The sequence below is a fragment of the Vespula vulgaris genome, chromosome 9 (assembly GCF_905475345.1).
Source record: "Vespula vulgaris chromosome 9, iyVesVulg1.1, whole genome shotgun sequence".
In the NCBI taxonomy this organism is placed as follows: domain Eukaryota; kingdom Metazoa; phylum Arthropoda; class Insecta; order Hymenoptera; family Vespidae; genus Vespula; species Vespula vulgaris.
The window spans coordinates 2,432,501-2,454,833 of NC_066594.1; the positions used below are offsets into that span (position 1 = coordinate 2,432,501).

The following is a 22,333-nucleotide window of genomic DNA, read 5'->3' on the forward strand; positions in this document are numbered from 1 at the left end:
CTACAAATGCCGCACATTAAATTTGATCAAATTTTCTAAGTTAAAAAAAAGAAAAAAACAAGTGGAAGTATTTGTAAAAGAAGAAGAAGAAAAAGTAAAAGAGAAAGAAGTAGAAGAAAAGAAGTAGAAGAAGAATACGATAACTACAGAAGAGAACGTTTTCGTCGATAAATTTGCCATGATGCAAATAGTTGAAATCAAAATTGATAAGAATGTAACTTGGTGTTAACGATGGCCTTCGCGCTCTTTCACGATCGTAAACTTCGGTCAGTGATATTTGTTCGACTTTATCCGTAGGATCATAACGTCTAAGAAGACATTCGGAAAAGAACGCAACGTCGTTAACCTCATAGTGTATTTATGAATTATCTCATCTATTTTTATCTTAAATTTGAACCGACATTGATTAATTTTCTCTATTAAATCAAAATTCATTTAGTTTCAAAGTGAAAAAAAAAAAACAAATAAACGAAGAAAATATTTTATCTATATCGTATGGTATATGATACGTATTTTATGTATATTATATATTGATGGTATATATATATATATATATGTACATATATTATAACGGTTTAATCGCGAAATAGAAACGATAGTTAACCAAAAAGACATTAAAGTAAGTGTAAAGGAAAAAAGTTGTAACCTCGAAGGAAGGAAGTTCGAAAAGGATTCTTCTTTTTTTTTCTTTTTTCTTCATGGCCATCATGATCACCGACAGAATCGTACACATATCAACGTGGGAGATAATCAAGTTACACTTCTTATCCTTCGTCTATGGTCTCTATATGATAGTAAAAAGACTCTTGAAATGGGCCTGGGATCCAAAAAAGTTTTTCGTACTGGAACAAAGAGACAAACCACCGCCATGCCTCGTCGACAACAATCTTGGTACTCATTCTTACGTGAAAATCAAGGTAAGAATGTAATCGTTATTGTTAATCGATTAACATGGCTAGCATAAGAAAAAAAATAATAATAATAAATATAACGCAAATAATGAAGGAAGACAAACAGAGAGATCGACTCGCTGTTATTTATTTTGTCTTACTTGACCTCCGAGATAAGAAAGAACGATCAGCCTTTAACTTTTTCGGAAGTATATATTCTTTTCTTTTCTTTCTTCTCTTCTCGCGTGATCCATTCGATAATCGAAAGTAAAAGAAATTCTTTTCTTCTGCACACGTGCCGCTCACTTCGTACCAATCACGACGTACTTCTTCATCTTGAACTTTGATTCGATTATTTGAATCGATCGGTCTACAGGAGTAGGAGAAACTTAATAATAATAATAGAATAATTAATAGTGTCTTATCTCATTAATTAAGGATAACAAGTGCGTAGTATTTATTACTTATTAAGAAGAAAATTATGAGCTATCGTAGTTTTTTTCTTTCTTTCTCTTTTTTATCTACTCGTTTGTTTTTCTTTCTAAGGTTAGATCGATCGAGAGTATCGATCGTACGACAGTTGTATCTTCTTGAAACGCGCGTAATTTGAAGTCATTGACTAAACATTGATATATTCATAAAAAGAATATTATAGAAGTAAACTTGAAGTAATCTAGTTTATAAATGTGTCTTCTTATTCAGGGTGTAAAATTCCATTATGTGGAAGCAGGAGACATAGGGAAACCTCTTCTCTTACTGTTGCATGGTTTTCCTGATTGCTGGTTATCTTGGAGAGAACAAATACCAGCTTTAGCAGAATATTATAGGTATGTGATATTTAATACAATTATCAATCTTGTTAAAGTTATTAATATTATTGTTATAATTTACAGGGTAGTGGCTATTGATTTGAAAGGTTTTGGCGATAGCGACAAACCATCTAACAAACGTTACTATAAGATTGAAATTATAATAGATGAATTAAAACAATTTATTTCAACTTTTGATGCAAGAACGTGCAGTATAATTGGTCATGATTTGGGTGGTCTTCTGGGATGGTACATGGTTGCCTTACATGCAGATATAATATGTAAATTTATAGCTATTTCTAGTCCACATCCTAATTTATATTGGAATAAAATATCCAAAAATGCTGTGTTCGATGAAAAGTAAGTATACATTAATCATATTACTCTTCATCGATTATAATATATAATTTGTCATATAATATATATAAGTTTGTACATCGCAGATGGGTGCATTTTAGCAGATTACCAATTTTACCAGAAATAGATGCATTGAAAGAAGATCTATCAATTATTAATGATACATTCAAACATCTTGAAGTAAACAATACAAACAATGAAAAAAATTATGTAGAAGCATATAAATATAGCTTTAGCAGAAAAGGTTAATATTTTTTTATATCACTGTGATATGTAAATGTATCTATTTAACAGTTTGATAAAAAAGAATCAATATATCTTTTTATAGAAGACTGGACTGGAGCAATAAATTATTACCGCAATCTTCCTTTTACAAGATTAAATATGAATGTAAGCGAGCAACTTTTTACACGAACATTACTGATAGTTGGTAATGAAGACCCATCTGTAACGATCGAAAGTATAGTTCAGAGTTCAGAATATGTGGAAAAATTTAGTGTAAAAGTAATTACTGGAGCACATCATTTCCCACATCAAGAAAATCCAGATGCTGTGAACAAGGCAATTATTAAATTCTTGATAGGTAGGTTGTATTTAACAATATTAGTATAATACTTTAATTTTTTGTTTCTATATATTTTTATCATATGAATTATTAAAAATTCTAGGCACTTTAAATAATTTAGAAAAAAGTCCATCTAAAAGCAGAATGTCATCTTGGTTAGATTCATTAAGTAGTACTGTTAAATATGGAAATCAAATTGTTGGTGCTGTACACAAAAGAACAAATGGAGTAGTCAACGTTTTGCCCAATAAAATACTTTACTTAGGTAACTCTACAAATTAAATAAGTAATATTGTACCTATATATAAAAATTATATTAGCAATGTTACATGTTTTAATATTCATGTATCATAGTTAACAAAAGGCTGACTTAATCATATTTATTATTTTTATATGGAATGTACACATTCATTTCATGAAACAAATCTTATGAAATGACTATTAGAAAATCTTGTAAAAATATTATTAATTTTTGTTTACTTATGATTTGTATATACAATTATGTAAAGATCTGTCTTAGCTAGCATCAAATATCATATCATTTATAACAAAAATATTGTAAATTATAAACACTAAAAGATAATGTGATCTATAAACAACATTATATATAATAATTTAGCATAATTGATATATATCTTTGTATATCAATTATAATCATCTTTCTAACAAGATAATACAGCTCAGGTGCTAAATAAAGAACATGATTATTTTTAAATGCTCAGAAATAAAATCTTTAAATGTAGCTACATTGTCCGAAATGTTGCTAGTAAAATTATATGTCATTTTATAGAGTAAGAAATATTAATAAATATATTTTAAGTATACATGAATATAAATATTTTTGTACAAATATTTTTTCAACAAAACCATTCCATTCTTTAAAATATTCATCATGAATATATTTATATTCAATTATATAATTGAATCTTCAAGTATTGCAATATTTTCAAGATGTATTTCGTGCAGATGTTTTCCTACAAAAATATCAAAATATGATGATAAAATAAAAAAGTATATATACGTGTATAAATACTAAATATCTTTACTATATTATCATTCATACTTTCCAAAATTTTCACCATCCTCAATGGTCTCAGGTAATTCACAATTCATTGTTTCTGGTAATAACAAACAGAGACCAGCTCCAATTAATTGTCCTGTCCCAAATATGACAGGGGGTAACCAAGGTTGAATTTTATTCTATAATTATTAAAAATATACATAATTAAAAAACGTATGTTATGCGATCGTATTATATTAGTAGTGTGCGCGCACATGCGCAATTATATGTACATGATAAAAAATATTGAAATATACATTACCACAGTGGCGATATACGGTGCAATTATACTTCCTAATCTAGCGCATACGCTACCTACACCAATTCCGTTGTTTCTAACAACAGTAGGAAATATTTCACTACTATATAAGTATATGGTTGGAAAACTGATAGCTGTTCCAGCAATCCCAATACTTGCCAGACAAAGTTGTGCAGTAGGATGGTTTATTATTACAGTTAAAAGTAAACTCAAGGCAGTCAAGAAATTGCCTCCCATTAATATTTTCAAACGAGAAACTCGTGATATCAAATAAAGAACTATAATGGTCCCTGGTAATTCAAGAGCACCTGTAAAGCGATATGATACGATTGCATTATTAAATATTATATTACATAAAAAAAAATATTGTAAATTAAAAAAATATTATTAAAGTTTATACTTGAGACGGCGACATTTGTAAATATATTTCCATCGATATGACCCATATATTGTGCCAATCCGAAGAAGCAAGTACCACAAAAGAACCAATTTATAAATATGCAAATACTTTTCAATCTCATATTAGACGTTCTAAACAAATGAGTGACATTGTAATTCGTGTTATTTGTTTTCCGAAGCAATCTTTGACTTTCGTGCGATTCGAGGGCCCTATTTACATTTTCTAATGGAATCTTATTCCGTCTGGCAGCTTTTATTAAAATAATCTCGGCCTCTGCTGGTCTACCGATAGCGAATAACCATCTAGGTGATTCTGGGATTATCCTAAATTTGTAAAAAAATTGTATTCATAATTTATCTTAAAATATATATATCGTGTATGTCTAATATTATTTTATTTTACCAATAATAGGATAATAAAAAAATCGCTGGTATGGAAATAGCCATTTGAAACTTTTGCCATGTATGCGTTAAATAAGCAACAAGAGGAGTTGTTATATGACCAATTATAAACGGTACATGAAATAAAACTGACATCGCCGATCGCCATTCTATCCCTACAATTTCCATCACTACAAGAAATACACAAGACAAACATATCATATATCATTAAAATTAATTTTATATAATATATAATTTATATTGCGAATATAAATAGAAAACTTACGTAAAACGAAACTAACTAGCATCGTTCCACCCGTAGCTATTGCAGAAATAAATTTAAATAAAAGAAATAATTCGTACCACGCAACATATGCGCTTATTACGCCTGTTATCGATTGTAACGCTATCGCAATCATCAAAGGCTTTTTACGACCGATCCTGAAAATAGTTAATTTAAAATATATAATCGTGTTTATATCGAAAATATATATAAAACTTATTATCAATTATATATAATTTCTATACCTATCGGCCACCGAACTGAATAAAAAATTACCCATAAGAACACCAAACATTGTACACGATTGTACAACATTTGTTAATTGTTCTCTATCGCAAACTAAATCCCACTGAAATAGAAATGACGAGAAATATATTCTTTTCGCATTCGCAAACATTACAATAACAAAATATGCTATTTACGTTACAAAATAGTTATACACACCTCCGTTATAATACTTTCTCGAAATATTCTTTTATCGTATTTAAAACTAGTACACTTTTCCATAGTTCCATTACCAATATCAACATAACATTTCATGATCATGGATCCATTAGTCGAAGATTGTGGTGAGATACAGGAAAAATTTGTCGGAGGTGCTAAAAATACAATCGAGAGTTGATGCCAAGCAACTGGGAATTTGACAAGAGAAAGTGCTATAGCAATAACAATATGCCAAGGACCCATAACACCCATTGCATCTTGAATAACGTCCAATGGAACATGATCTATAAATGAAAAAGATATTTCCTTACTATCAAAATGATTTTATTAGTTGAATTTAAAATTGATAGTATTATTATGAGATACGTGCTTAATGGAATATAAGAACAATTGTTTCTAAATCGTTAGAACCATTCAAGTAATTTACCATGCCGTGTTATTACTTCGATAACAAACGACATCTCTATTTTACAGACCCCCAAGGCCTTCATCAAATTCTCTGCTTCTAAACTGCAACGAAAAGAAATTTGATCCTACCGCATGATACAGCAGACGCACACATGACCAGTTATTCTTGACATTAATATTTAATGAAGGCTTTATCATCTACTTAAAATTTTTACTCTTTAAAAGACAGAAGAATATTGATATTCGTGTTAAAAAATAATTAAAAATACATAACGCGATAACGCATATATTTGCACGCATACGTAACAATTTACTTTCCAAATTAATCTTTTATTAATATTCTACCATATGCGACTATTTGCTATCGAAATTAATATTTCACTAATATTTTATTAATCGATTAAAATTTTTACAGCTTAAGAAAAGGAGAGAGAAAGAGAGAAAAATGTTAAAATATACGGTAAAAGATTATTAAAAATGCATAATGCCATTACGAATGTATTTTCACGCTTGCATAACAATTTACTTTCGAAATAGTAATATGTTAAAAAATAAAAGAATATAGAAATTTATTTTAAAGGATTATTGATAATAAAATTATTATATTTGCCAGAAATGTTCTAATATATAAATATTTGAGTTAAAAACATTTATAAAATATTTAAAAAGATATTACTGATAAAAAATTGTTGAGTTTTTCCATAGTGTAATGAGCTTTTAGCTTCTAATGCGTTATCATATAAATATATATAATTGCAATGACACGAAAAAAAAAATACATTTTTATTAATTCTCTACTTCTTACATTTAAATATTTATTTAAGCTATAAGAGATATGGGATTGATACCTATGATTAAATGAAAAAAAAAAGAAAGAACTAATAAAAATAATACAAAGAAAAGTAATATTTTTAGAACTGTTTAAATTGTGCAAAAGAAAATAATATATCGGTACAAATTTATTATATGTTTTTCCAAATATAAGTTCTGCGCTTATCACGCGATCATTTAGATTATCAAGCGACAGATTATTAAAGAAAAATGATTTTATCGAAAACGTATCCGCCGAAATGATCTGATTTTTAAGTCACTTTATTTATTTATTTATTTATTTATTATTTTTTGTTGCTATTTTCTTTTTTATTACGTAAACATAAATACCGTCAGAATGATATAACTTTCCGGAAAATATATTAATTTATTAAATCCATATATCACTTAAAATTAAGAAAAATTTCATAAATAATAAATGAATAATTAACAAATTAAAAATCGGTGTTCCGTTCTCTGAATGCGAACATTTCTGATGATGCAATAAAACGCGCGATTTATGTGTCTAACTTGAATTTATATTTAGAAACAACCTCGAAATTAGTCTACCTAATGATCTTCTAAATTTATTCTCATTGTTTTTACCTTTAAATACTTTCTCCAACATTGTACTTCCTTCTATTTCGTCTTGTCTTCTTTTAAACTAATATTTTCTATCATCAAAAAAATCCACGTATCGCTTGTTCAAAGGTTTACAGCAGACTAAAAACAGATCCAAAGTATACGTAGATCTGTTTTATCGACAGGATAAAATAGATCGATCGGAGCAATAAGAGGAAATCTTTGATTCAGTCACATTGACTGAATGAATTTTCTTCCTTTCAATTTTCATATTGAATATAAAAATAAATATATGATATATAAGAATATAATAGCAAGATCAATAAAAATTTGTTTCTTCACTGATCAATTTTTTTTAAATCTATTATTATATAGTTCTTAAAAGTATATAAAAATATTTAATGTGGCAGTACGTAAAATATCTTAACGCTTTATAATAATATTAAAAATAATTATTTTATAATTTTATAACGATCTATTTTTCGCTTGCGAAAGTACTTAATTTTTCAATATACGATCGTTTTGTTTGACTATCCTGTTCCGTTTCAGGACTCGATAATTTGCGTTTTTTTCCTTCGGATTGTTCTTCTCTATCTTGCGTGGAAGATATTTCTTTGTATCTTGATAAAGCTATCTTTGTTAATTCAGCAGGTTTATAATTAGGAAATTCTTCTTGTAAATGTTTCTTTTGTTTTGCATACCACCCGACAAATGTTTCTTTTTTTCCTTCATTTTTTGGTTTTGATTTAGAAGATAGATTTTTGTCTGTTATGGATCTTTGCGGCTTCTCTTGCGCAGTATTGAGACCAATTAATCCTATAATAAAAACATTTAAAAAAAAAAAAAAAACAATTTATCTATAAAGAGTGTCTGTCCATAGACGTCCGAGCAAATATTTCGCAACTACTGAATTTACTTAAAAGAAAGTTTAAAAGTCATTAAAAAAAATTTGGACAATTCCGAATTAATTGCATGGTGCAATTATTTTTAATAAACTTTCTTATAATTCCAACCAGTTTTGAAATATTTGCTCGGACATTTATGGACGGGTACCCTGTATATAAATTAAAAATTAAATTAACTAAATCACGTCTTTCTTTTTACCTGCTGTCGATTGTGAACGTGCATTCTTCAAAAATGGATTACTTCTTCTCAAAGATAAAGTGTCGTTCATAGATAATGGTTTTATTTCTATATCTGGTTTCTTTGTTATTATAGGAGTTAAAAGTACTTCCTCTGCATCCTCGATTATTATCTCATCGTGATTGTCCATATCATTTTGATTTACGTTACTTTCTTTTTGTTCATCTTGCCGTTCTTTAATATCAGCGATGGACTCGAATTTTTTCATCAATGCGGTACGATTAATACGCGCTGCATATTTTATCGCCAAATCTAATACTTTTTGTGATGCTATTTGTTCACATAATTCGACTGCTCGATATTCTACATTACTTCGACAAGCCAACTATTTGAATTCAAAGTATTTATTGTTTGTTATTAATTTTACAGTGAAAAAAAAAAAAAAGAAAAAGAAAAATGAAATTTAATTCTACATACTGCAATAAGAAATAGTACTGCTTCATTTTCATCTAACGGTTGACTTCCTAATTGCCACAATTTTGTTTCCTTCTCCGTTTTTTCTGATTCAGGCTCACAAAGAGGAATTGTTAAAGGTATTTCAGTAATAACCGGTCGTGGAGTCGTTGCTGGATAGTAACTTCCTTTACATAATACGCAACGAACAGAACTACGTTCCTCGCTTACTCCAATTATAAAATAATGGTCAGATTTACCTTTGCCCTATTTTAAATATATAGTATTTAATAAAGAAATAATAAAAAATATAATTTTATTATTTTTTACCTGTCTATTCATATCGCATACAACTTTCCATAAAGAAGATTTCTTATCATATATTTTTATAATATCTTCTGAATCCATTATAACTGGAGATCCAAGATCAGATAATCCCAACCACATAAGATCTGATGATGGAGAAAGAGGAACACTTAATTTTTGATTTCTCAAATATGTTCCAAAAATTTTTATGCAAAGTAAACTCATGTGTTGATCTCCAGTCATACCTATTAATAATAATAAACGTATTAATGATTTTATATTTTGATATATTGTTCACCTTTCTATATTTTACCTAGTCCATCATGGTAAGCAACTACAAGATGATTGGTAAATGCATTCATTGCAACTACAGGACCTGGCAAAGCTATAACTTCACGTTGTGTTCCACCTATCATAAAAATTCTCAAGTATCTTCTAGAAGTGGCAATTGCTATAAAATTGTCTCCTGCAGTAACGCATTGTCCCTCTTCTCCTTCTGGCAGATCTATCGACCATTCCTTATTTCCAGAACCCCAGCCTTAAGTTTAAAGTGTTTCTGTTACATTAAATAGCTAATTTGATGATTAAAATAGTTCGGAAATTATATAAATACATATACGATATATTATTAATTTGCTAACCTTGTAATACTACTACAACAAGTTTGCTTGCTATATCTTCAAGTGAAGGACAATTTAACACAAGAGCATAAGATGATAAAGAGGCAATTGTATGTTTTAAATAATTATTTATATGCATGCTGCGATGAATTGTAACATCGTGAAATTCTACTTCTATACTAGAATCTTCTCCATCTTCTGAATTAAAACACTTTACTATTCCTATGTCATTCCATATCTATAATGATTCAAGTAAAAATATAAATTAAAACATATTTGTTTTATTGACATATCTTCAACAAGAAAAAAATAATTTTACCATAAATCGTGATAATAAATGAATAGGTGAAGATCCTGGTTGGAAATGTGGTTGTATCCGTATTTCTGGCATAAAAGATTTTACATTATGCACGGCATCTTGCATTCTCTCCAATATAATATCAGATTTTTCATCATCTTCATGTTCTACAGATGCTTTTATTTTATTTAAACTAATTACATTTTCTCCGTCGTCATCATCATCATCATTATCATTGATATTATTTAATGGAAATTCTGTAGTTTCACGAATTTCATTATTTGTTGAAAGTCCATCATTTAGCAAATCTCCTGATTGATTATCAACTATCTAAAACGATATAATAATAAGTATAATAATATATTCTACGTTTAAAATATATCAATTTACATACCACATCAATGCAGCCTAACTGGCCTGATATATCACAGAATGCAATTTCATCTGATTTATTATGTTTCCACACCAGTGCAGTGATTTTAGTATTCTGTGGGTGTTCAATATTTCCTATCAACGCCATATCTTCTGTGCTCCATACAACAATTTCTCCATATACCGTACTAGCAGCTAATTTTGTACCACAATTAGAAAACTTGCAAATACTAAATTCCTATATATATAAAAATAAAATATTATAAAAATATCCTGATTTTATAAGCAAAATTATATTAGATTATAAAAACTTACAGATTTCAAAGTAGGACATTTTAATCTATGTGATTCTTTCCAAGTTAGTCTTTCTACGATAATTATATCTTTATTATGTGGATATGCGAGGCAACTTCCATCTTTACAATGAAAACTAGGTGTACAGTATGTCTTTGCAGTAAAAAAAGAATTACATTTTGGTACAACATTATTCCAAATGTTAACAGCACGTTTTTCTTTAATGTTCCAAACTCTAATAGAGCCATCAGCACTAGAAGAAGCCTGCAATATTTAATTTCATGTTAGAAATATATAAAAATTTCATAAATTATAATTATATATCACATTTGACATACAACAAATTCTTCTTTTGGATCCAAAGATAAACCTAATATAGGAGCTTCATGTCCTTCAAGTTCTATGCAATATGATGTACTAATATTAGTAACTTGTATTCTCATATCACTGAAAAATTTAAGAGTTTTTTATATAATAGTATAATAATTATAAAAGACAAAGTTTATAAAACTATATAAAAAAAAAGTAATGTTAAACATACCATCCACCTGATACAATATAATTACTATTTGCTGTACTAGTTAATGCGCATACTGGTGCTGCAAATCTAGTTACTATCCCTTCTTTTTCAAGATCTGGATGAGTAAGTATTTGAACGGTATTATTATCATTACCTACATATATCTTCCCTTTCTGAAATGTATTATAATTTCATTAATATAGCATTTCAAAAATATTAATTTTAAATATCAAACATCATCATAACAATGTTCATTACAAATGCATCATTACAATTCTTAGTTGAAAACTAAAAATTAGAATTAAAAATAGAAAACTTTTTTACCTTTGATATCACTGTTATTGCTTGTTCCGCAATACAACTTGCTGCTGGATCATCGTCCATTAAATTTAACCATGATCTAACATCTCCATCTGAACCACAAGTAATAAGACCTCCCCTTAAATATAAATACAAATTGTAAAAATACACGGACAATGATATAAAAAATGGTTAACAATACTTTTACAAATATTTGCTTACTCTTCTCCAGTATAATAACAAACATCTGTATGTCCTTCGGGATGAGCATAACGCATAGGCTTCTTTACTAATGGCATATTTTCTTATTATTTTATTATACACATAACAAACACAATAAATAAATTCGTAAGTTTGTAGATCTCTTATTACTCGTACAACTATTTTGGCGCGAAATGTAGTTCTCAATTTCAAACGTAGAGAGCATTATTACACAATCGCATGATACTCTTTACACTGTACAGTTATCTAAAACAAATATATAAAATATTAATATATAAAATAAAAATGTTATAGAATATTAATATATGAAATATATATATATGTGTGTGTGTGTGCTAGTACTATTTTAAGGAATTTATCATTAAAAATATATATCTTTATATACGAGCTAAGCATAATTTTAAAATTCATTCAGATTGGTTAAAAAATGTCGAACGTTTAACCAATCCGTGAAATGCAAATTTGGATGAGCAGCTTTAGTGAGCGCACAAAAGAACATGCCTTAATTATCAATTTGTTCACACTGATACACACTAGAGGGAAGATAGCCTTTTCCGTGATGGTCGAAGTTGCAATGAGGCGTTTATAAGTTTCATCATTATATTATTTAAAGTTATTTATCAGAATGACCATGATTTCAAAAGCTGCAGTGGGTATTGCCGTTGGTATTGCCGGTATTTTTGTTGGCTATTGTTTTTACTTTGATCAAAAACGTCGTAGTGATCCAGATTTTAAAAAGAAACTACGTGAACGTAAGTCCAGCGATTTGATATCATTCACATGGTCTTGATAATTACTCTTTGATATTAGATAAACTGCTCACGTGTTCACATATAATTGTGAAATAATTTTAGAATTTTAACTATGGGAACTCATTGTAAATTATTTTAGCTATATTCATATTACATTTGATATATTATGTTTTATAGACCAAAAAACACAAATGCAATTTATTATTTTATCACGCCTGTTAATTGTTGTTATTTTAGGAAGACGTGCTAAAAAACAAGCACAGAAAGCAAGTTCTAAAATACCAGATCTTAAAGATCACGAGACTGTACAGAAATTCTTTTTGCAAGAGGTTAATATTAACATTATTACTCAAATATTTCCATGTAAAATATATCTGCGTTATAAAAGCAAACTATTGATTATTAATAGGTACAACTCGGAGAAGAAATGCTTATGTATGGTAATGTAGACAGTGGAATAGAACATTTAGCCAATGCAGTTGCAGTTTGTGGTCAACCTAGTCACTTATTGCAAGTTCTTGAAAAAACACTGCCACCTCAAATTTTTAATCTTTTGTTGCAAAGAATACCATCTGTTGGTCATGTACGTATATGTTAAAGTATTTTTTATACTTATTGATTAAAAGTAAATAAGTTTCTTTAACATCTTTTACAGAAGCTAGTTACTCAAACTGCAATGTCAGAAGAAGATGTTGAATAGAAAATCATAGATAAACATTGGATTTTTAAATAAAATTTGGCATTAGTAAAATGTATACACTCATTTTGCATACTGTAGTCGTCACAATAACTTGACTTTTTGGTAATTACAATAATCTTATATAATTTATAAGGTAGTAAAAAACATATTCATTTTATATTATGATAAGTTGCAATTATAAATACAAGTTTATATTCACATGTATAATACACTTTTATTTCATACATTTTTAACTGACTAATAGCTCTAGTCATTAAACAATTCATCTTTCTTTATAAATTATGTAGATTAAGAATAAACTTATTTGTGTTGCATAAAATTAAAAGTACTAGGGAGCTATATGACCTATAATTTGATTAGATATATTTAACTGAAGATTTTCAGTAATTGAAAATAAATTGCACCAAGTTAGATAATTCTAATTATCTGACTTATTTATGTGCAATAAGAAAATACACCATATATTTAATATATACGATTTCTTCTAAAGAACTTAATAATCGATTATATTATTTTTATTATTGATGTTTCTTTCTACATTTGCTTGCATCTATGTAAAGATATTATATTTTATGATCACAGATCACTGTATTAAAAGAATGTTTATAACAAACAGAACGTTATAACAGTTATATATAATATTATTTTCTATAATAGGCACTAGCACATAAAACGATTACAGTTATTTTTTGTATAAAAAAAAAAAGTATATATTCTATATTCTTATAAAAATAAATTGCGTGCACTATGTAAGCAATAAAGATGTTATACAGTTTCTATCAGATAAGATTACAAAATGGTTGTATTTATAAAGCATGAGCACAAATTAAATGTTACTAATAAAAAATATTACCAAAGTTACTCACCATAATGTTACATAAAATTCAGGAATTTATATTTGTTTAATTAATATAGAAGTAACATAGTATAGAATATTTTAAACTAATCAATTAATGCTTTTTAATTTAATTATTATAAAATGCAAAATTTCAAATATTGCGTTTCTCTTTTTTTTGTTTATTAATATATAATAGATGTACAAATTTCGTTACGTTCTATATTTCCAATGCATTTTATATACATTTTCATAGAACAGATTTCTATATTATTTTTTTCATTTTTACGTATAATTATATTGCTGTATAAAATCATAAGCTGTTAAATAAATAAATTTCTGTTGGATCTAAACAAATTTCATAAAAAATATTTTATGATCAATATTTGTTAAATAATAAGCCTATATATAGTATAGATATTTATATATCTTTCATAATCAAAGAGGATTATAATATAATCAGCAATAATAATTTTGTATTATTTTGTTTATAGAAATATTTGATGAACAGTTGATATGTAAATTCATAGAACTTTATGAGATTATATTACATATGTTCAAACAATTTAATAAGAGGCAGTATGTACTGAATAATATTAAACTTTCATATTAAAAAGTACAAAATTATAAATTAATAATCAAAATTTTGTTTGGTGTATTTAGTATATAGAATAAAACATTAAAAGTTGTATGTAGATTTCAGTAGTTTATACTTGTAACATTACTGATAACAAATCTGCAGATTACATAAATACAATTAAAAAATAAGTTTTTATTTACAATATGAACTCTGGTCTGTTTCTATCATTAACATTATTTCATTGGATTTTTTCATATTTCGTAAATATTTCATGTATATACATATATTACAATACGAATAACTGTTTTCTGAATTAGACAAACGAAGAAATAAAAATTGAATTGATAATTATTTAAAAAAAAGACCTTTGAAAACTAACAATTACATTACATTCTTAATTCTATATCTCCTTAAAGCACCATTTTAAAGAACAATTATTCCTACAATTAACAGTTTTTCATTCAGAATTTAAAATTTCGTTTCTAGCTTTTAGCATTACTTCAAGAGCATTTTTGCTTATTAGTTTTGCTGCAATATCTTTGCCAAGTTGTTCGGCACCTAAAAGACTTAGACTACTTATATTACCTGGTGCAACACTGCAATATAGACGAGGTTCTCTATATGGGCATTTCCTATTGAATACAATAAATGATATATAAAATATATATAGTAGACAAAATATATTAAATATATTAAACTATATAATATTTATAAATATTTACTTTGGAGGTTCTCTATCATCATCCGGCATATAAAGTTCACTTTTTATTGTATCTTTTATTAAAGTTTGACCATCAAGAGACCATACTGCTCCAGTAATAGTTAAATCTCTACCAGTTAAAGAAGAAGAGACTGCAACTGGTGCAGAACACCCACCACCAAGTGTTTTTAAAAAAGATCGCTCGCATACACATCTTAATGTTGTATCTATATCATGTAAAGGTTCTAAAAGAGATAGTATTTTCCAATCAGATTCTCTGCATTCTATTCCTAATGCACCTTGACCAACAGCATACAAAGCTTCTTCTGGTTCTAATATCTATACATAAATAAAATTATATATTTAATATGTGTTCTAATAGAAAGTAACCATCCCATAGAAATATTACCTGACTTATTCTATCTTCCCATCCCATTCTTTTCAAACCAGCAGCAGCTAAAATAATTGCAGCAAATGGACTGTCTTCATCATCTAGTTTTTTTAATCTAGTATTTAAATTACCACGTATATTTTGAACAGTTAAATGCTGCATATTTCTAGCTAATTGGGCTGATCTTCTTAATGAACTAGTTCCTATAACACTTCCTTTTGGTAATGTAGACAATGTTTTATCCTTATATCTTTTTGACATTACAACTGCATCACGTGGATCTTCACGTCTAAAAAAAATTATATATAAGAAATTATATATATACACACACACACATGCACATGTATAATGTATAAACTTTTGATTTAAAAAATACTATTTGTAAAAAAGGATATAAGGACTAAAAATTATTAATAATATTAGTTCTATCTACTTACTTCAATATTGCTCCAAGTACCATTCCTTGTGGCAGTATTGTAGGCAAGTCTTTTAATGAGTGAACTAAAAAATCAACACGACCAGTTTCTAAAGCAAGTTCTAATTCTTCTGTGAATAAAGATTTTTCTCCAATTTTTGGTAAAGATTTATCTAATATTTTATCACCCTTTGTATTCATGGTTACTAAAAGCATATAATAAATATAAACAAAAATTTTTTCTCAAGATACATATATACACACAGACATACATATATTACTAAAAATGACACAGAGCTGTTATCTTTAAGTGCCTGAAGTCTTACGTAATATATTGAAGTCTATAATAAATAATGATAATAATATATTTGATCAGTCATGATCAAATCTATATTTAGAAAAAATAATATTTCTTTCATACATTTTTTCCTTTTTTTATATCAATAACTTCTATATTTAATTACATCAAAAATATTTTTTCTCACCTATTTCGAACTCCTTTTTTGGATAAATATTCTTCAAACTATCTATTACATATCTAGTTTGAATTAGTGCCAACTAAAAACATAACAAAGAAAATAAATTTAATGAACAAGCAATAAGATTTAATATTTCGTTCATAAATTACATCATATAAAAAATATTTAACAAATAAAAAACAATGTAATCAAATGATACACAGAAATTATATATATATGTGTATATAATATACACGCACATGTATATATATATATAAGTATATACATATATACACATATATACATGTGTGTGTATAGTTGATATTAAATAATTTTTTCTGTCATTATAAAACAATTATTATCTTATAAATTGCTGACTAAGCATGAAGTGCAATAAGAAAATATATAAAGCCCTGACTTATTTACAACGTAAAAACGAATATGAATTAAATGTCTAAAAAAATTTTGTTCTTTTTATTTTATTTTCTTTTTTATTTCCTCAATTCTAGGAATTAAAAAGAAAACTTGGAAAAAAATCGACTGTTAATAATAAGTTTTATTGACGATACGCAAAATTTATATAATTCGAATTCACATAATAATGCGTTTGTAACATATATTTTTTTTTTGCGAATGATATATCACTGCACTTACCTCGCTCTTCCGAGATCCAACACGGATTACGTCATATGTCTCTTTATTCATTATGGTAATAAATTCAACTCATGCACGAATGTTCGTAAGATAGTGCTTTGAAGAAAGATAGAATTATTTTCTTGTGGAATGTATCAGAGATATATCATGATCAAATACAATACATAAAGAAAGAATAATTAGGTCAAAGACACAAAATACTTTCACCACACTCGAGAGTACGCGTAACCTACGATACACAATATTGTAACTTCTTTCTTGAATAAAAATGAAATCATTGTATTTTGGAACTTTCGTTGTTTTTTGTTGTATTCTATCTGATTTCACAGTCACTGACACTGCAGCAGAAAGTGAAATTAATTAAGTGAATTAATTATTCTAAACTTTACATTCTTATGTGCGTCATTTCTACTTGTACACATGGAAGCGCGTGGCAACAGACTAACCGAAGTTAACCGAACTTAATTCGATATCATTGTGACGTACCGGATATCTTTGGTTAGGTGGAAGGAGAAAGGACAAATATTCGATGATCTAAAAATATCAATAAACTTTGGTAGGAATTATAAGAAAAAATTATTAAAGAAATTAAATACCAAATTATTAGATATGTAATTATTTTTTTAGAATTATTTTATTTTTACTTTTAAAAAATATTTTATGAATATCTTTATAGAATGATATATAATACTTGAAAAAAAAATTATCTTGTATCTTAATAAAGATAACTTTCTCTAACATATAGGTATATAAATTAATCTTACAATATGTATGTTTTTTTATCACAAGAAAATAATTCCACGATGATTTACATTTTAATAATCTGTGAAAATAATTATTTTTTAATCAATAAAACTCTCAAATAAGTCAAAATATAAATACAAAAAAAAATATAATTAAGCTGCAAGGAATCATAGCTTAATTGTATTACCTAAAAATTTATATAATAAAGCTCATCAACTTATAGCTGCATAACATATATACTTCTTACATAATATATTTTTATCATGCATTTCCTATTTTAAAACTGAGCAGTATTTAAATACCTATTTTATGTACAGCTTACATAACATGATTTAAATGCTTTTTTTTCAAAAATAGCTCCTATTAAAAATATATAAAAAAAAGTTATTGTTCTCCAGTGAAATGTGTACAATACATTAACTTTCATTATACCTTTGCACATAATTATAGGTGTAGAAACATTATTTATATAAAAATCGACTAGCTCAAATTTTGTATGTGCGTGTCTCAAATCACAGGAAAATCAGTTCATAATAACTTAAACAATACCTAAGCAAAAACAATAATAATAAAAATAACAATATTTTCAACATCAATAATACAGTTTTTTCCTTTCAATGATAATACGTATCTTCACACTACATATAAAAGCTTAGTTTCATGTAGATCGGATCTACTGCTGCATATTATTAAAAAGTTTTAAATAATTCTTATTGCATCATATTTTATGTTTTTTGTAATCAAGTATATGTATATATTTATACTAAATATATTAAAACAGCACCGAAGGCTAAGCAACTAAATATATATATTTATGCTTCTATTAGTTTAACTTGAAATGCAATCTTTGTAAGCTTATGACAACTTGCAATGGATGTCATAATAAATATAAAAGAGATATATTATATTTAAAACGCTTTTAAAGTATCTACACAGTTACCTTGTGTATTAAAACATTTATTGTAGTACACATCCACTTTCATTTTTTGGTTCCTTACTACTTTGATGAATAGTTTCTTCTTTAACAGGTGGTAAATCCTGTTCTTTTTCTGTTTTAGCTGGAGTTATCCCAAGTAATATTTTGTAAACACCTAGATTCCATATAGAATTAGGAGAAGGCATTTGAAAATCAATAGGGCTAACAAGACCAAAAGTAGCTTTAGTATCCAAAGATGGTATTTCTCCTGGTATTGTATGATGATATCTAGATAATTGCATTTAATTATTGTTATTTTTATAAATAATTATTTCTTGCGAAACAAATATTGTTGTCTTAAAAATATACTTACATAAGGCCATTTTCTCTATTACATTTATCTAGTGTGAGCTTTACTGTAGGTGCCAATCTTTTAAAAACAGTGTGTTGGTCAGGTTTTACACGAGGTGCAGGACCATTTGTTTTACCATATTCTTGACATAATACTTTTGCTTTCTTAAGGCAACTATCACTCTCTTGTAGTGCTCTAATTGCTTCCCCACATTTATCCATACCCAATAAATTTGCTCCACAATAATTATATGCCTATAAGCATATATCTGAATCAAATATGCTTTTGTATTTAAAATTGATATATTTTATAGTATATATGTCTTACATAGGATTGATAAAATGCTGCTTTTAGTTCTAAGTATTTAATCCATTGAGTAGATATTTCTGGCTTAAAAGGACGTAATGTGTTAGCAGCATCTAAGAACAATTTACTTGTTTCATTCGCCAGAGCTGATATTAAACTTGCATTATGTTTTAACTCCATTGCTCTTGCCACAGTTACTAAAATATAATTTATATAATAATTTAATAAATGTTTATATTAATAAAGAAAATATATAAACTTGAAAGACTAATTAAACCTTCTTGCGCTTCCGCAGTACATTGATTTACGTATGCATTTATTAAACGTGGATCTAAATCACTTCCCAAAGGTGGAGGATTTGCCAGTTGAGGTAGAAATTCAGTTTGTACAAATGTAAATATACCTGCAGCACGTCTTAACATGCTATGTACATTTTTTGCCTCATCCATTGTTATGCTATATCGTGACAAAAAATATTTAAAAAAAATTTATTAATTTTTTTATATAAACACTTACTCATCCTTTGCAGCAATCATTGCTGCATGTTTCATATACCAAAGGCCCACATTTACACTCATGTTAGCTGCTTCATATACTGAATCAGCACTAGAACTATAAAAAACGATATAAACTTTTACAATGATAATAAATTATATATCTTCCTAATTTAATTTATGGATAATTGCATTACAAGGTATGTGTTCCAAGTAATGTATGTGTCCATTTGAATACAAGAATATTTCTTAGTTTACTAAGATTTGGTCTTCCTACATGTTCCTCAGAAGTATTTATCTCCCAAATAAATCCATATAACAAACTGAGATAACTCAAGAAGGCTGGTTCAATAGAATCACTTGTATTGTTAGCATTTCTTATTAAGTCCAGAAGGCGATGTCTAGATAATTTTAAGTCACTGAAATATAAAAAAGAAAATTATTGTCTATATTTGTAAAATACATCAAGAATCTAACATTAACGTTTCCTTTCAATATACTAACCTACAAAGTTTTCTAGTAGCGTCTGTAGGATTACTAATTTTAAATTCAAATTTTTGAGTTGTTGTTGCTTTTAAATTATTACGATGAAACCAATGTGCCATTTTTAATATAACACACTTAATAATTTATGAATCAATCAGAAAAAATAAACTTTATTTGATTTGTCAGTTTTGACAGATAAGGTAAATGGAGCAGACGGTACTTACAGGTTAATGAAAGATACTTTACTCGTACGATACAACGTGAATCCTTAATCATACGCGCACTTCCGTTTTGTAAGTGAACGATATTAATTTTTATTTTTTTCCGACATTAGAAAAGGTAAGAAACAAATAAGACATCGTTTATTCTTTTTAGATAATATAGGTTTTTCCTAAGATAAAACTGTTATATGAACGGTGATAATTTAATATAAAATGTAGATAGACACGTAACTAACCTTCATTATAATATCAAAACATGGTATTTTCAAAATTATAGTACTTCTATTGAATCTGTATTTAGTATGTTATCATATCTTGAAATTATAATATATAAATATTCGCATTTCTATAATGTATATATCTATATTACATTTTTAAAGACTATCCAAAGTATTATGACCTTGAATGATAATAGTATTTTATCTATAAGATAATCAATCAATATTAGAAAATGTTACTATTTTTATGAATATAAAAGAAATAACTTTTTAATTGCTCTATAAAAAAATGTTATTTTAGATGGGTGAACCTTCTGGATTAACCAACAGTGAAGCTCGTGAGCTTTGTAAGGAAGCAGATCCAATTACAAATAATTATATTATGCAACAAACAATGTATCGTATTAAAGATCCAAGAAAATCATTACCTTTCTATACAGAAGTTCTTGGAATGCACTTGCTACAAAAACTTGACTTCCCTGAAATGAAATTTTCTCTTTATTTTCTTGGTTATGAAAATCCGAAAGATATACCAACAGATAGGAGAGAAAGCATTGAATGGACCTTTTCTAGAAAAGCTACTATAGAATTAACCCAGTATGTATTGTAATAAATAAGCATAAACATAAAACAGTAATTGATATCATCCTTTATGATCATTTTGTTTTAGCAACTGGGGTACAGAAACAGATCCAGATGCAAAATATCATAATGGAAATTCTGATCCTAGAGGATATGGTAAAGCACATATTTTTTACAAAGTTTTCTATGTATATATATATATATATATATATATATATATATATATATATGTATATACTTATAAAAATTATAACAGTATTTTAAAAACTAATGTTTATATTAACATTTTATTTGTTATATTCAGGTCATATTGGAATTGCTGTAGATAATGTAGAACAAGCATGTGAAAGATTCGAAAAGTTTAATGTTGAATTTATCAAAAGACCTAATGATGGTAAAATGAAGGGTATTGCTTTTATCAAAGATCCAGATGGTTATTTGATTGAAATTTTAAGTCCATCTAATATTGCAAACATTGTCCTTAATCATTAAGATTTTCTAGATTTTTTCGTACAAGCGATTAAAATACAATATACGAATTAAACGAGCAATGCATAATTGAAACAGAAAAACTAAATGAACACACCAAACTTGCTGAGTAAACTAACAAATTTTAATTCTATGTATGACACATAACATACATATATATATATATGTAGTAATTGTACATTCTATTTCTAGGTCTTGTAATATATACAGTAGTATGTGTATCTGTAAAGCAAATAAAATCAAAATATTTATTTTTCATTTCATGCTTGTTAATTGTGTAAAATTAATAAATGTTTAATGTACGGTCTCATATATACAATTCAAA

General features: G+C 27.0%; 7 protein-coding genes and 1 long non-coding RNA gene across 10 annotated transcripts in view; 3 read left to right on the top strand and 5 right to left on the bottom strand.

Annotated features, from left to right (window-relative positions):
- The window catches only part of LOC127066263 (epoxide hydrolase 4-like), a 4,029-nt gene extending 75 nt beyond the window's left edge, over positions 1-3,954 (top strand). Inside the window, exons 1-6 of one of the 2 annotated variants that reach the window (XM_050999764.1) lie at positions 1-917; positions 1,593-1,717; positions 1,784-2,059; positions 2,143-2,300; positions 2,388-2,639; positions 2,725-3,954. The exon at positions 1-917 is cut by the window's left edge and continues 75 nt beyond it. In XM_050999764.1, coding sequence (XP_050855721.1) covers positions 699-917; positions 1,593-1,717; positions 1,784-2,059; positions 2,143-2,300; positions 2,388-2,639; positions 2,725-2,903 — 1,209 coding nt within the window. In that variant the 5' untranslated portion in view covers positions 1-698 and the 3' untranslated portion in view covers positions 2,904-3,954. Of the gene's footprint in view, positions 918-1,592; positions 1,718-1,783; positions 2,060-2,142; positions 2,301-2,384; positions 2,640-2,724 lie in introns of both variants that reach the window. The other variant, XM_050999763.1, reaches the window with a different exon arrangement.
- Positions 468-1,217, bottom strand: LOC127066285 (uncharacterized). Its single transcript, XR_007782350.1, has 2 exons — positions 1,052-1,217; positions 468-955 (listed from the first exon to the last, which is right to left on the bottom strand). It is a non-coding gene; the product is annotated as an uncharacterized LOC127066285 (long non-coding RNA).
- Positions 3,447-7,420, bottom strand: LOC127066259 (organic cation transporter protein-like). Its single transcript, XM_050999757.1, has 9 exons — positions 7,272-7,420; positions 5,448-5,731; positions 5,249-5,352; positions 5,007-5,161; positions 4,743-4,911; positions 4,341-4,663; positions 3,944-4,248; positions 3,685-3,821; positions 3,447-3,595 (listed from the first exon to the last, which is right to left on the bottom strand). The coding sequence occupies exons 1-9, from the start codon at positions 7,291-7,293 to the stop codon at positions 3,568-3,570; spliced, it is 1,527 nt and encodes a 508-aa protein (XP_050855714.1). The 5' UTR covers positions 7,294-7,420; the 3' UTR covers positions 3,447-3,567.
- A 295-nt stretch (positions 7,421-7,715) lies between these two features.
- On the bottom strand, positions 7,716-12,124 carry LOC127066256 (WD repeat and HMG-box DNA-binding protein 1). Its single transcript, XM_050999754.1, has 13 exons — positions 11,716-12,124; positions 11,518-11,632; positions 11,215-11,366; positions 11,012-11,120; positions 10,695-10,937; positions 10,402-10,617; positions 10,029-10,337; positions 9,731-9,947; positions 9,403-9,627; positions 9,114-9,334; positions 8,808-9,050; positions 8,352-8,715; positions 7,716-8,063 (listed from the first exon to the last, which is right to left on the bottom strand). Exons 1-13 carry the CDS (start codon positions 11,790-11,792, stop codon positions 7,723-7,725), a joined length of 2,832 nt encoding a protein of 943 aa, XP_050855711.1. The 5' UTR covers positions 11,793-12,124; the 3' UTR covers positions 7,716-7,722.
- Positions 12,125-12,245: 121 nt separating this feature from the next.
- Positions 12,246-14,028, top strand: LOC127066276 (mitochondrial import receptor subunit TOM20 homolog). Its single transcript, XM_050999790.1, has 4 exons — positions 12,246-12,467; positions 12,705-12,796; positions 12,877-13,050; positions 13,123-14,028. The coding sequence occupies exons 1-4, from the start codon at positions 12,341-12,343 to the stop codon at positions 13,165-13,167; spliced, it is 438 nt and encodes a 145-aa protein (XP_050855747.1). The 5' UTR covers positions 12,246-12,340; the 3' UTR covers positions 13,168-14,028.
- Positions 14,029-14,633: 605 nt separating this feature from the next.
- LOC127066265 (porphobilinogen deaminase) lies at positions 14,634-17,632 on the bottom strand. Its single transcript, XM_050999766.1, has 6 exons — positions 17,201-17,632; positions 16,574-16,646; positions 16,111-16,294; positions 15,692-15,962; positions 15,305-15,621; positions 14,634-15,214 (listed from the first exon to the last, which is right to left on the bottom strand). The coding sequence occupies exons 1-6, from the start codon at positions 17,249-17,251 to the stop codon at positions 15,040-15,042; spliced, it is 1,071 nt and encodes a 356-aa protein (XP_050855723.1). The 5' UTR covers positions 17,252-17,632; the 3' UTR covers positions 14,634-15,039.
- Positions 17,633-17,831: 199 nt separating this feature from the next.
- On the bottom strand, positions 17,832-20,664 carry LOC127066262 (BRO1 domain-containing protein BROX-like). 2 transcript variants are annotated; one of them, XM_050999762.1, is made up of 8 exons: positions 20,517-20,664; positions 20,210-20,431; positions 20,035-20,130; positions 19,796-19,974; positions 19,540-19,715; positions 19,234-19,466; positions 18,885-19,148; positions 17,832-18,023 (listed from the first exon to the last, which is right to left on the bottom strand). In XM_050999762.1, the coding sequence occupies exons 1-7, from the start codon at positions 20,615-20,617 to the stop codon at positions 18,902-18,904; spliced, it is 1,254 nt and encodes a 417-aa protein (XP_050855719.1). In that variant the 5' UTR covers positions 20,618-20,664; the 3' UTR covers positions 17,832-18,023; positions 18,885-18,901. The 2 variants fall into 2 exon arrangements, with proteins under 2 accessions (XP_050855719.1, XP_050855718.1); XM_050999761.1 differs by lacking the exon at positions 17,832-18,023 and having other exon boundaries at positions 18,034-19,148.
- Positions 20,665-20,688: 24 nt separating this feature from the next.
- Positions 20,689-22,266, top strand: LOC127066273 (lactoylglutathione lyase). Its single transcript, XM_050999782.1, has 4 exons — positions 20,689-20,837; positions 21,239-21,534; positions 21,608-21,675; positions 21,824-22,266. The coding sequence occupies exons 2-4, from the start codon at positions 21,239-21,241 to the stop codon at positions 22,009-22,011; spliced, it is 552 nt and encodes a 183-aa protein (XP_050855739.1). The 5' UTR covers positions 20,689-20,837; the 3' UTR covers positions 22,012-22,266.
- Positions 22,267-22,333: the final 67 nt, after the last annotated feature.